The sequence below is a fragment of the Dipodomys merriami genome, unplaced genomic scaffold (assembly GCF_024711535.1).
Source record: "Dipodomys merriami isolate MVZ:Mamm:240054 unplaced genomic scaffold, mDipMer1.0.p SCAF_17, whole genome shotgun sequence".
NCBI classification, from domain to species: domain Eukaryota; kingdom Metazoa; phylum Chordata; class Mammalia; order Rodentia; family Heteromyidae; genus Dipodomys; species Dipodomys merriami.
Window position 1 is genome coordinate 8,569,731 of NW_027203048.1, and position 13,602 is coordinate 8,583,332.

At 41.7% G+C, this 13,602-nt stretch overlaps 1 protein-coding gene across 10 annotated transcripts in view; it reads right to left on the bottom strand.

Annotated features, from left to right (window-relative positions):
* The window catches only part of Dtnb (dystrobrevin beta), a 197,348-nt gene that overhangs the window by 114,568 nt on the left and 69,178 nt on the right, over positions 1-13,602 (bottom strand). For all 10 annotated transcript variants that reach the window (XM_070025158.1, XM_070025160.1, XM_070025153.1 and 7 more), the window contains exons 7-8: positions 13,494-13,599; positions 11,493-11,659 (exon numbers count right to left, since the gene is read on the bottom strand). In XM_070025158.1, the coding sequence (XP_069881259.1) occupies positions 11,493-11,659; positions 13,494-13,599 (273 nt within the window). The remainder of the gene's footprint in view (positions 1-11,492; positions 11,660-13,493; positions 13,600-13,602) is intronic.

A 13,602-nucleotide genomic window follows, 5' to 3' on the forward strand; every position in this document is an offset into this window, starting at 1 on the left:
AGGAAAATGGAGACCTCAGTTTCATAGCTGCAATGATATTAACTCAGCTTACAATGAGTGAAACTGGCAGATTCCCAAACCTCAGCAGTAACAACATTACAGCCTTAGCTGACCCCTTGATTTCAACTCAGTGAGGCCTCGAGCAGAAAATCCAGCCATATCATCCTTGCCTGGACTTCTGACTCACTGAATCGAGACCATCAGTTTCTAGTGTTTGAAGCCACCAAATCCGTGGTCAGGTTACACTGCCACAGAACACCAGGGTGGAGAGGGTGATCCAGTTGATGCATGTGGTCTCTGCACTCCCTTCACTCTCCACCAGCTCATTCAGATGATCAGTCACATGGTCACCTGACCAAGGATTTCACATGTGACCCTTAAATACAGGCAGGGAGCAAGGATAAACAGCCATGTTTTCAGGGGCTGCAGAGTAGAGACTCAGAGAGAGCACCAGATCTCAATGCAGATGGAGTAAGGAAACCCTGGAAAAGAAGTGGAAAGTGAGGCAGTTTGCCGACCTTCTATGTGGAAGGCACTGATGAGAAGTGGGTGCAGGGGCTGTGGAGGACAGGGAGGTGGCCGCTCCCAAGTGACAGCATCACAGAGACAGCGGCCAAAGGTGGACATGGCCTCAGCAGCTTGTCCTAAAAAGAACCAGGCACTGGGCCAAAGGGCCAGATTGCGTAGATTTAGTTTTTAATTTCTTCATGTGTATGTCCCATCTCTTGCTTGCTACAAGTAAGAATATTGTCTCACACTTTAAAAAAAAATGTAACCCTCCTGCCTAGCTCTGCGCTATGTTCAAAGTAGTTACTTATGGCAAACGACTTATTATAACTGGATAGAACAATGGACAGTAAGCACACCTTTCCTCATTGAACATGTATCAAAGTATCTTAGAATTCCAGTTATACCAGGAGACAGAAGCTAGTCACAAATTAAATACTGTTTCAGACAAGGATAAAACCATAATCTTAATTGTTCTTGGTTTGTAACAACATAGTTTGCTGACTCCTTCCAACAAACAGTTTAATTTTGCTACCACTAATACCTCCAAACTATACAGATATAAGCCACTCATTAATATTTATTTAAGTAACATTTACTTAATAACATCTGTTAAGTAAATCCACACTTCCTCATTTTAGTAGATTTTGAAGGTGACACCTTCAGAGGGGGAGTCTGCCATCTGCTGGAAGAAAGGTGAAATTTTCTTATCACCAACTTGTTATGTAAGTGCCTCCACTAAGGCATTCTACTGTGTATGGTTAGTGTATTAGGATAATACCACTCCTCATTTTTCAATTCTCCCTACCCTCCTGCATGGATTAGCTATGTGAGCATTGGCTAGATTTATCTTTGTAAAGTATAAGCTAGGATAGGCAGAGGTCTGAATGGGAGAAAAGAGGCAGGGAATAAGGGGATGGGTGGACTTGAAGCCCCTCCTGGCACAAGAAAGGCATAAGAGGTTCTATTTGGGAAGATGAAAAGTTCTGGAGATGGACAGTAGTGATGATTGCATACTAGTGGGAATTTGATCGATGCTGGTGAACTGCACACCCAGAAAAGGTTAACAGGGTGAATCTGGTATTATGAATGCTTTACCACAATGGGAAAGACAGTGAGCAAGAAGTGAAGAGGAGGGGAAGGGAAAGAGAAGAAGGTTGACTGAAAGTGAATCAGAAAAGCAAATGTATCCAGACCAAGAAAAATGAAGTTTAAGATTTAAGATTTAACAGTAGTTAAATAAAAAAAAATTTCATTCAGAATAGTTTATTTGGAAATCTTCCTTCAAATCTGAATCATTTAAGGATGGCAATATAAATCATGTGCTTATTTGTTTTAATAAAGGGTTCTTTTCATAAGCCTAACTTAGCAGAAAAGCATAAGATACTCGGTGGCCAAATTAACCTCTTACAGGAAGATGTGCTTCTATGTGAACACTGTATATATATTTTTCAAACAGACATTGTGGCAAGACTTGACCGCAGAGCAGTCTCCCATCCCCTGGGCTCGTTTCAACATGCCACTCCACTCCTTCGTCTGGCTACCTTAGTAAAGCCTAGATCCCACAGGACACAGCAGAAGAGGCCTTGCCCACCTTCCCAGGAGGCAAGAAGGGCCAGCGGCTCTGCTTGGTGCTTCTGTATCACTTACTTGTCTGGTTGCCTCTGCTATAGATGCTCTCTCCTAAAACATAGGCCCCGGAGCATGAGAAACACACGCCGCACGAAGGGGACACGGCAGCAGCCATTCCAGCTGAGACAGGCCTACACCATCCAGGCTGCAGGAGTGCAGAAGCCTCCATTCCTCGACTCACCCTGTATTTCAGTCATGCTAGCTAAGGCCCCAGATAGCACCAAGCAGAACCAAGTCAATCCCTCAACCCTGTCCAAATTCCTGACACCACATCCAAGGGTGTAATCAAATGATCAGTGTGTTTTATGTCGTTAACTTTGGGGGTGGCTTATTGTATAGCAAGAATGACCCAAACACTCTAGGCACCACAGACCTGACAGTGAGGATGAGCCAAATATCTTAGAAAAGGAGGCTCATGTAACCTTGCAAGTGTGGATATAAAAACTCACACCACCCACTCTTGTGTCCATGTGGGAAGGAAGGACCCTCTGTCCTCACTCACTTGTGAACATGTCTAGCTCGGCCCATCCCTCTCCCTTTTTTTTCTCAGGGTCTGCAAACTCTATAGTGAGCAGTTTCTCCTCTGCTTCCCAAAGCTGTAAACTTTCAGGATCTCTCCCTGTAAGAGGCCAGCCTCTGGCTTGGGGTGTACATCTCAGATGAATCCATTTTATCCTTGCAAATAAAACCTCTTTCTCAAATAGATTGTCATCTACCTAACTCTTGGTCCTCCAAAATCCAAATAAGAACTGCTTTCATAAACAGTCTTAGGGCCAGGCATAGTGGTACAGCACTCCTCAGTGTAAGCACTGAGGAGGAGGATCATGGCAGGAGGTTGGTAAGTTGGTCGCCAGCCTGAGCTACATATTAAGATCATGTCTCGCTGGGCGCCGTGGCTCACACCTGTAATCCTAGCTACTCAGGGGGATGATATATCTGAGGATCGAGGTTCAAAGCCAGCCCCGGCAGGAAAGTCTGTGAGACTTTCATCTCCAATAAACCACTCAAAAACTGGAAGTGGCGCTGTGGCTCAAGCGGTAGAGTGCTCATCTTGAGCTGAAGAGTGCAGGGACAGCACCCAAGCCCAGAGTTCAAGCCCCACGACCCACAGAAAAAAAAAAAAAAAAAAGATCATGTCTCAAGGTGAGATCAACAGGAGACATGATCAGGAACAGAAGAATGTCTATACCTGCTCTCTCTCTCTCCATCTCTTTTCCTTCAGTTCCTGTGGTAACCATTCCCACATTGCTGGACAAAGCATTAGAGTTGTCTTCTTACTTAACTATCAGCAGCAAAATCTCCTGGATCTTGACCCGAACAATCAGCTCTTAACCCCTCTTCCCCCTTAGTCTTTTTTATCTTCATTCATTCCATGTTACCATCCAGCCTCTTGGCCTTAGAGTATATGTCCATGATTCCCAAATTTCTACTTCAACCTTAGCTTTCTCTCTTGAACTTCAGACTCATATACAATGACCTACTCGACAATTCCACATGGACATTTAACAACTTAATTCAACATGACCAAAACAGAATCCTTGAGCTGGGCATGATGTGCACTGGGGAGGCAGAAGGAAATATATTATGAGTTCAAGGCCAGCTTGAGCTACATGCTAGACCCTTTCTCAAGCCTACAATCCTAGCTCATGCCTATGATCCTAGCTACTCAGGATGCTGAGATCTGAGGATGGCAGTTTGAAGTCAGCCAAGGTAGACAATTCCTTGAGGCTCCTATCTCCAGTTAACCAGCAAAAAAATGTGACTCAAGTGGGAGATCCCCAGCCATAATTGTAAAAGCCAAGTGAGAACATAAGGCCTTGAGTTCAAATCCTGATACCAGCGAACACATACACAGAGTGCATCATTTCCTAACATGTGTGTTTCATCCACAGCCTTCCTCATCTTGGCTCTTAGGACAGTCTTAGCCTCTTTCCCCTTCCCTCCTCTACCACACCTCCTTTCTCCTCCCCTCACCTGCCCTACCCTGCCCTCTCCTTCCCTGCCTTCATCAAGCCCATTATCCCGATTAATAAAACATACCACAATTCAACACTTTTTACTACTTCTATTGCTAAAATCATATCAAATTCTATTATGTTTTAATTATTATTTACTTTGTGCTAGGCATCCATACAGGTCATGTTAAAACATGAATCAAATTGTTGTTTTTCTACTCGAAACCCTACACAGACTCCTGGTTCTACTCAGAGTAGAAGTCCTTACAATGCCTGATAAAGGGCTGGTCAATGCTTTGCCCTCCTCTCCTTCAATCCTCCTTGGCCCATTCTACTACAGCTGCATTGGCTTCCTTGATGTTCTCTATATTCACAAGTACACTCCTGCCCTAGGGCCTTCACGCTGAACACTCCAGCTGTTTCCCAGATGTCTATTGGCAGACATCTAAGTCTTTGTCAAGTTTACTTTTCTAACAATGCCTACATGACTTTTGTACTCAATCTCTAATTGCCTCATTTCTATAATCCTGATTAATCATCTTTCATTAAAAAAATCATTATCAGAGTCCTAGACAGACTTGGCAGAGGGGCTCTCCACCCACTCAGAAGGCCAGTTTCCTTCCATTAAGGCTTCCTGTCTCCACTAGTTCCTTTGGAGAAATTTCCATTGGGCCAATGGTATCGGCAGGGGAAGGATAAAGGCAGAGACAAGAGAGAAGGCACCACCAGCTTTAAAGTCCCTAGACTGAGAATTTATGAGACCTAGTACCATAGAAGGATGGATAATCTAGTTATATCCAGGATGAAAAGGAAAATGCCGCTCTTCAACCATCAAGAATCTTTCTGTACTGGGCACTGGTGGCTCACATTCGTAATCCTAGCTACTCAGGAAGCTGAGTTCTGAGGATCGTGGTTCAAAGCCAACCCAAGAGTCCCTGTGAGACTCTTATCTCCAACAAACTATGCAAGAAAGCCAGAAGTAGCACTGTGGCTCAAGTGGTAGAATGCTAACCTTGAGCGGAAAGAGGCTCAAGGACAGCACCCAAGCCCCAGCACCTGACAAAAAATAATAATAATCTTTCTGCTCCCATTTTCTATACATAGAGTACAGTCAACTCCTCCTACCATACCTCACACACCCAAAAAAGAAATGCTGCTGCCCACTCAACTCAGCATCCAGGACAACTGGACATAGCACAGTCTTCATCAGGACAATAAGGCAAGTTGATGAACTAAAAAAGCATCTTCCTTTCCCAGTCCCAATATCAGGGGACAGAGGATTTTCACTACCCTGTATCCTCCTGACTGAGTGGACTCTTGAATGGCCTTCCGCTGAGCTCTACAGTCCTCACAACGCACCATCCTACCCTGCCAGGGCAAGCGCTCAGTTTTCCCAAGTGATATACAGCTCGAATAGTCAAAAGCTTCAGCAGTCTAGGCTCATGGATTCTTTGCCAATATCAGAAAGTTAGTAGGCCTTTGATCTGTTCCTTTCCCATCAGATCTATGTGCCAGTAACCACACAGTTCTCTCCTGGAGGTAACTCTCAAGCTTTGCATTCATTTTTCTCTATGCTTCTTGCTTTCAACTAACAGAAGCCACCTGGAGGCCACATGAAACAAGGCCCCAACTTTGGCTGTACAACAGAGTCACTTGACAATTTTTTAAAAAGTCTATGTCTAGATTTCATGGACCTCTGACTAATAAACCAGAAGCTCTGCAGGTGAGTTCAAGGTGATTCTGATGGGCAGTTGAGAACAAAACCCCATGCATTAGGTCTGATCCTCATCTCAGGACTAGTCACTTTGTTTTTAGCACCAGAAAATGTTTTCTAGGCCTTCATTGCTTAAAGGTGTTCTCAGCTCTTAGCTCTTACTCTGGAAGAGTCTATGGTCCAGAAGCAGTGTTTTTCTTTTTATTGTCAGAATGTTCCTCTATTCCCTTTTTGCTTATAAATTCGCTAATTCTTTCTTAAGCTCATCTCTTTCTTATAGTATCTTACTTCTCGTTCATAGAATCACTCTCTGATCATTTCTAACATTTGACTCTGTTAGGGTGAGTCTGCCTTCCAAGTTATCACAGATGATAAATTTGTCTAATTGGTCATCACTGTATAGTGGGTTTCTGGTTTTCCCCTTTGTCCTCAGGTCATCAGTGTGCTACCTGACTACCCATGCCACACATTTTAATGCTTCCATGAACTGTACTTCTTGCACTAATTGCTGTAGCCAAAACTAAAATTTCACCAAGTGTTTTGGTTTGGTTTTTAATATGATGCTGTGGATTGAACCCAAATGTACTCTAGACAAGCATTCTACCTGAGCTATATCCATAGTCCCTTTTAATTTGTATGTATGTGTGTACGCTAGTATTGAAGCTGGAATTCAGGAACTGGATGCTGTCCCTGAGCTTTTTCACTCAAGACTGGTTCTCTTCCACTTGAGCCACCTACACTTCTGGCTTTTTGTAGATTGATTGGAGGGAGGTAAGAATCCTACCTGAGCTGGCTTCAAATCCCGATTCTCAGACCTCAGTATCATGAGTAGCTAGGATTACAGACATGAGCCACTGGCACCCAGGTTTAATTTTATTTAGAAGTGGGTCTCATTAAGTCCCCAGGCTATCCTTAAACTTGTGATCTTCCTGCCTCTAGCATGCATCACCGCACTGGACAACATAAGGTTTTTTATCACACTCCCATCTCAGTCAAACAGGTTGGTAAACAATCTTCTCTACCCCATCATTTGAGAATCCAGTTTTCTTTTACGTCATTGGTGTCACACTCCTTTGGGTCCTAATGGAATTCTTCCAGCTTAGAAAGCACAAAGGGTAGAGACAGCAGCCAACTGTTACCTGTCTTGTTCTGGAAGACATGTATCATCACCTTAGCCACATTCAACTGGTGAGGACCATTCACATGGTTCCACAAAGATAAAGGGAGATGAGATGTCCAGAAAGAATAGGAAAACTATGACACCAGCAACTCCTAGCAGTGCTTTCATACTCTTTAAAGCTTAAGTTTCACAGAGTAGGGATCTCTATCTGATTTTTTTGTTTTGCTTATTGGGGGTGTGTGTGTGTGTGTGTGTGTGTGTGTGTGTGTGTGTGTGTGTGTGTGTGTGTGTGTGTGTGTGTGTGTGTGTGTGTGTGTGTGTGTGTGTGTGTGTGTGTGTGTGTGTGTGTGTGTGTGTGTGTTGTTTTGCTTATTGGGTGTGTGTGCATGTGTGCGTGCGTGTGTGTGTGTGTGTGTGTTGTTTTGCTTATTGGGTGTGTGTGCATGCGTGTGTGCGTGTATGTGTGTGTGTGTGTTGTTTTGCTTATTGGGTGTGTGTGCATGCGTGCGTGCGTGTGTGTGTGCGTGTGTGTGTGTGTGCGTGTGCGTGTGTGTGTGTGTGTGTGTGTGTGTGTGTGGTGGTGGATATATCCCTGTATCCCCGTGCCTATTAGTGTCTGGCACAAAGCAGAAAAGCATTTTTAAATGAATTCAAGATGATTGAATAGGATGATATATTACCATATGGTAGTTTGGGCCATAAAAACAAACTAAATGAAGCCAGACCTCAGTGCTGACACACATAATCCTAGCTTCTCAGGAAGGTAAGATCTGATAATCACAGTTCTAAGCCAGCCCCTGCAGTAAAGTCCATTAGACTCTTATCTCTAATCAGCAAAAAACCCAGAGGTAGAGCTATGGCTCAAGTGATAGAGTACTAGCCTTTAGCAAAAAGCTCAGGGACAACACACAGGCCCTGAGTTCAAGCTCCAGTACTGGCACCAAAAAGAAAAACAGAAAACTACCTCAATGAACAAGGCCTAAGTGTTGTATTACTACAAAGTTACTAACATGAAGCAGAACCTTTTGGAAAAACCAATAAATTCTAGGTATGAAAGCTTATACAATTCAAATCTACAATGTACATTCACAGATTAAAAACTCTAAATGTATCTATTGTAAGCATATAGAAACATGTGTCCAAAGAATCAGTTCAGAGCTGGGAATGTGGCTTAGTAGTAGAGTGCTTGTCTAAAATTGAAACCCTGGGTTCAATTCCTCACATAAATAGAAAAAGCCAGAAGTGGTGCTGTGGCTCAAATGGTAGAGTACTAGCCTTGAGCAAAAGAAGCTCAGGAACAGTGCCCAGACCCTAAGTTCAAGACTGGCACAAAAAAAAAAAAAAAAAAAAAAGATCAGTTCAGACACAGTGAAAAACCTTCAAAGAGATTATAGTGATGAAAGGGCCTGGGATGAGGTTCAGTGGTAGAGCAGTCAGTTCCCTAGTACGTCTGAGCTGGAATCCCTGCAAGCCTCTCCAAAATAAGACAAACAAGCAAAACAAAACTAATAATAACAAAAAACAAACTCAACCAAAAGAAACCTGTTTAAACACTTCTATCAGGTGGAAATTTCGTTGTGCCCAGACTAAAAGATTCACCCACATCTTTCTCAAAGGGCCATTTCATTACATGTAGAGCCTCAATTTTGAAAACAAATTTCCTACAGACAGATATACATACTGGCTGTATACATCTACCACCAGAATCCAGAGCTGATACATTCTGATACTAACTTCAAAAGTATGTAAGTTAATCATACTCAATCTCTTCCCACAGCAGAATCTTAAGTCACTATATCAAAATTAAAACAACTCATAAAACAAAAAATACAATATAACTAACATAAAAATGACAAATAGACAATCTACTTCAAAAGAATACTGTAAGGACCAAACAAATATTCACTTGTGATTTATGTAGTTGTCAGAATGTGTAAGCCAATGAAAAAATTCCAAGAGTATAAAAAAGTTACTTTTGTAAAAATCATAAAGCAGTATTCAATCACTTATCTTTAAATAGTGAAAGGATTACAAACTAGTTAAATGAGTAGGTAGGTACAAACTAATAAGAAAAGGAACAAAAATTTCCGGATGCTCTTTCTCCAACATCTGGAAAGAGAATTTCAGAAGAAACACTACCAGCAAATCCAATGACTCGGAAAGGTAGCTGAGTAAGTCTATCTCAGTGCAGAGTAAAGATATAAAACAAGAGACAAGGGAGAATCATTCACTAACAAAAACAGTTAGCACATTAGAGCACTTGTACTTTAAATTTACATAAGGAAAAAAATGGAAAATCTCTAACTTCTCTTTATTTGAGTTAAAAAGAAAAGGAAACAGCCCGGCGCTGGTGGCTCACGCCTGTAATCCTAGCTACTCAGGAGGCTGAGATCTGAGGATCGCGGTTCAAAGCCAGCCCGGGCAGGAGAGACCGTGAGACTCCTATCTCCAATAAACCACCAGAAAACCGGAAGTGGCGCTGTAGCTCAAGTGGTAGAGTGCTCGCCTTGAGCTGAAGAGCTAAGGGACAACACCCAGGCCCAGAGTTCAAGCCCCACGGCCGACAAAAAAAAAAAAAGAAAAGGAAACTATGCAAGTTTTTTTAATGATTTGAAAAATGACCTTCAACCAAAAAACAGCATTGGAATTCATAAAACCAAAGATAGACTCTCTAACCTATATATCTAGAAAACATCAGAGATACAGAATATACATAGGTGCTAAAATTTATTTTCTTTAATCCCTAAAATGAGTTTCTTTGCTTTTTTTTTTTTTTTTTTGGTTAAATGTTAAGTGGAAGGGGAACCCATTAGTTGTTATAGAGTTTTTTTGTTGCCGTTATTTTGCATTTTGTTGGTTGTGAGGCTTTAACTCTGTGCCTGGGCACTGTTCCTGAGCTCTTCTGCTCAAGGCAAGTGCTCTACCACTTGAGCCACAGAACCACTTCCAGTTTTCTGGTGGTTAATTGGAGATAATAGTCTCACGGACTTTCCTTGCCTAGGCTGGCTTTGAACCACAATCCTCAGATCTCAGCCACCTGAGTAGCTAGGATTACAGGCATAAGCCTCCAGCGCCCGGCTATTATATGATTTTTAATACTTGAAGTCTAATATGGTATCAGGTGTAAGAATCTGAATTGTTAATTATATCCTGGCCTATATATCCCTTCTAGTATTTAGCGTACCAACCATCAATCAACCAAAACTAAAAGCAAAGTTTTGAAACAAGGGTCAGAGCAACTTTCTGGAAAGAAAAACATGTCATTTCTCTACAAAAGAAAAGAAAAATAATAATGTGAACAATACATGATTTACAACCACTACAGAAAAAAAAAAAGATTTTAACTCCAACTAAATACTGTTGTTTAAAAAAATACTTTTGTGGGGCACCAAGGGACTTCTGTTATACTAGCTAAAAATGGTAACACAAAGATGCCAGGCCAGCCCAAGCATAAAAGCTCACAAGACTCCATTATAACAGAAGAAGCTGGGCATGATGGCATGTCAGTCAGCCATGGGAAGTGCTAAAACAGGCAGACCACAGTCCAGGTAGACATCTAGAAAAGAAGAAAGATCCTGCCAGGCACGGTGGCAGGCCTATAATCCTAGTTACACAGGAGGCTGAAATCTGAGGATCACAATTCAAAGCCAGCCCAGGCAGAAAAATTCCTTAAGACTCTTCTCTCCAATAAACTACTCAGAAAAAGCTGGAAGTAGTGCTGTGGCTTAAGTGCTAAAACACTAGCCTTGAGCAAAAACATGCTGAGGGACAGCACCTAGGCCCTGAGTTCAAGTCCCAGGACCAGAAAAAAAAATCCAATCTCAAAAATAACCAGTGGGAAAAAAGAGTTGGAGGTATGGCTTACCCTATAAAGTACCTGCCTAGCAAGTGTTAGACCCTGGATTCAATCCCTAATACTGCTGAAAACAAACAAAAATACTGCTGAAGGTAAGGACACTAATATGAAATGGTTAGAAAATATAATACTTTCCTCAACGTAAGAGATACAAAAATGTAATCCCTTTATTTTACACTACTTTCTTTGTACCACTTAAGCCCTACTAACATGAACAAAATTTTTCCTGAAATAAAGAAAAACTTACTGAACACTCAAAAGAATAAACATGATCTTCAGGGCAGGGAACATCCAGCCTGTGAGCCATACAAGGTTTAAGAAACCATTTGATCCTTGGGCCCATGGCCGTCTGCTTATATTAATAATCTTGTATGGCTTGAACTGCTGTCATAAAATATTCAAGTGGCCACAGGCAGAAAAAAGAGGTTCCCCACTCTTGCTTAAGGGACATCCCTTGCACTATTTTTAAATCAGAAGAAATGTATTTTTTATTTTGTTTGAAAGGAAGCACTGTAACATCCATTCAACTGAATAAAAGGAACCTTTTCAAAGAAGGTAATACTGAAAATCCCATGGGGTAGTACTCAGTGTTGACGCTGGCATTCAGATTTCATGATAGCACACCTCACGAGGGGGACATCCCTCAGGACAGGTTTGTGACACACGAGATGTGGAGCATGGACACAGACTGAAAGACAAAGCAGTTACCCAAGAGGAATGCTCCTTCATCTGGTGCTGGTTGCTGTGCGGGCCACTGGCATGGCCACGCCAGAAGCAGTTCTGGCAGAGCTGGTAGTTGTGGCACTGCTGGCATCTGTACCGGAAGCCCATCATGCTCTCCGAGTGGCAATAGGAACACTCCACAGGATGAAAGACTGGCGGCAGGAGGGAGAGAACAGGGAGAAAAGTGATTCATCTGGACAATGATCAAGACAGAGGAGCCAAATCTAATCTAAAAGCCAATGAGGAGCAACACTGCAGACAGAGCAGTCTACACTGCTTGCTTCTTATCACCAAGGTATTTCAAAGGAATGACCCAAGTACAAAGAGGTATGTGCTTAGAATTCCCCCAGCCAACATCAGCACAGCTGGTGTTTGTAATTCGAAGTATTTATTCTGGGATAATGTGAAATATGTTTAGAATTCCAAGTGATAACTATAGCTTCCTATTAAATTATATAGGCATATTAATATTAAGGCATCAAATGTACTCTGATACATTTGGTTGAATAGATATGGCTTTTTGTGCCATTCTTCTGTTCTCCTCTAAGCTAGTGAAGAGCCAGTGCACACGGGGGGGGGGGGGGGGGTGGTGAAGGGGGGTAGGAAGCACGTTGGTGGAAGTCAAGGCCTGGCAGGATAAAGGTCAGTGTGGTGCTGAGTCACCTGCTAATAAGATAAGGATTGTTCAGTTGTAGTAAAAGTATTGTTTTTGTAAAGTGTATCATGTAACAGTTACCTTCTTATTCTCTCTACACTTAGAATCTTAAGATTCATAATCTAATACAAAACAATGTCACTTTCACTTATGCAAATAAATATTTATTCTTTTAAATAATTATTCCAATACATATGAAGGACCTAAACAAACAAAAAACCCACATAATTTTAGAATTTTCCACCATAACAAAATAATATATAGACAAATGTTGATCAGAAATATCTAGGCATTTTGTAACATCTGTAAGGATAAATGGGATCGATAAATGATGCACTTCAATAGACATAGTAAAATAGTCATGTGGTTAACAATGCATTTTGTCAAATGAGCTTCTCATAGCAGATACAAAATGATTTTGTGAAAATTAATTATATATGAAACTACTAAAACACTTATGGCTATAAATACACTGCCCCACAAGGAATAATAACACTATAGTAATTCAGTAACTAAATGTCCCTTCAAAAAGCCTGCTTAAAAATTTAGCTGTTTTAGACTTGTCTGGGTTGTGAATACTAGTGAAGGGCAAAGGGAAAACAGAGAGGATAAAGAAGAGTCAATGTGGCCCAAACAGTTTATGTACATGTGTGAAAATGTTATAATGAAGCATGCTGAATATAGTTTGGGGGGGGGGGAGGTTGAAGGACAGTGACACACGCACACATGGACATGGACACGGACACGGACACACACATAGACACACCAAAATGAAATCCCAGCCTGACAAAACAGGTGCATGCCTATAATACTAGCTACTTAGGAGGCTGAGATCTAGAGGGTCACAGTTCAAGGTCAACGGAAGCAGAAAAGTCTAAGACCCCATATCCAAATTCACCAGCAAAAAAACAGGGTTGGAAACATGTTGTAAATGGTAGAGTGCCAGTTGAGCAAGCAAGCTGAATGAATACAAGGTCCTGAGTTCCAACCCCAGTTCTCCCCCTCCCCCCGCCCACCGACCCCAAAAAGAAAAGAATTCTCTTTGTACAACTAATTGAGGCTCATAAAATAAAATAAAATAAAAAGCCCTGCAATCTCAGGGCTTTGTCTGAATCACCATGTTTTATGACTTGTGTTATTTCTCAGAATCCTAAGTAATAAGCCTCCACCCTTTCAGTAAAAAAAAAAAGTATTCCTCTTTTGAAAGTTAAAACCACAACTTGAAGTGATGGGAGCTTCAATAAGCTTATAATTTTCACTGATAAAGGCCAAGAAAAGACACTGCAAATACTCAGTTCCTGTACCAGAATGGAATGAAAGGCTCAGCTCACCATTCTCCACATGGGCAAGCCTGTGCATGAGAGGTAGCCAGACAAGGCACTGTGGGGGAGGATCGGCCATCATTGTATCTAAGAACATGTTCAGCATTATCTTCTTCTG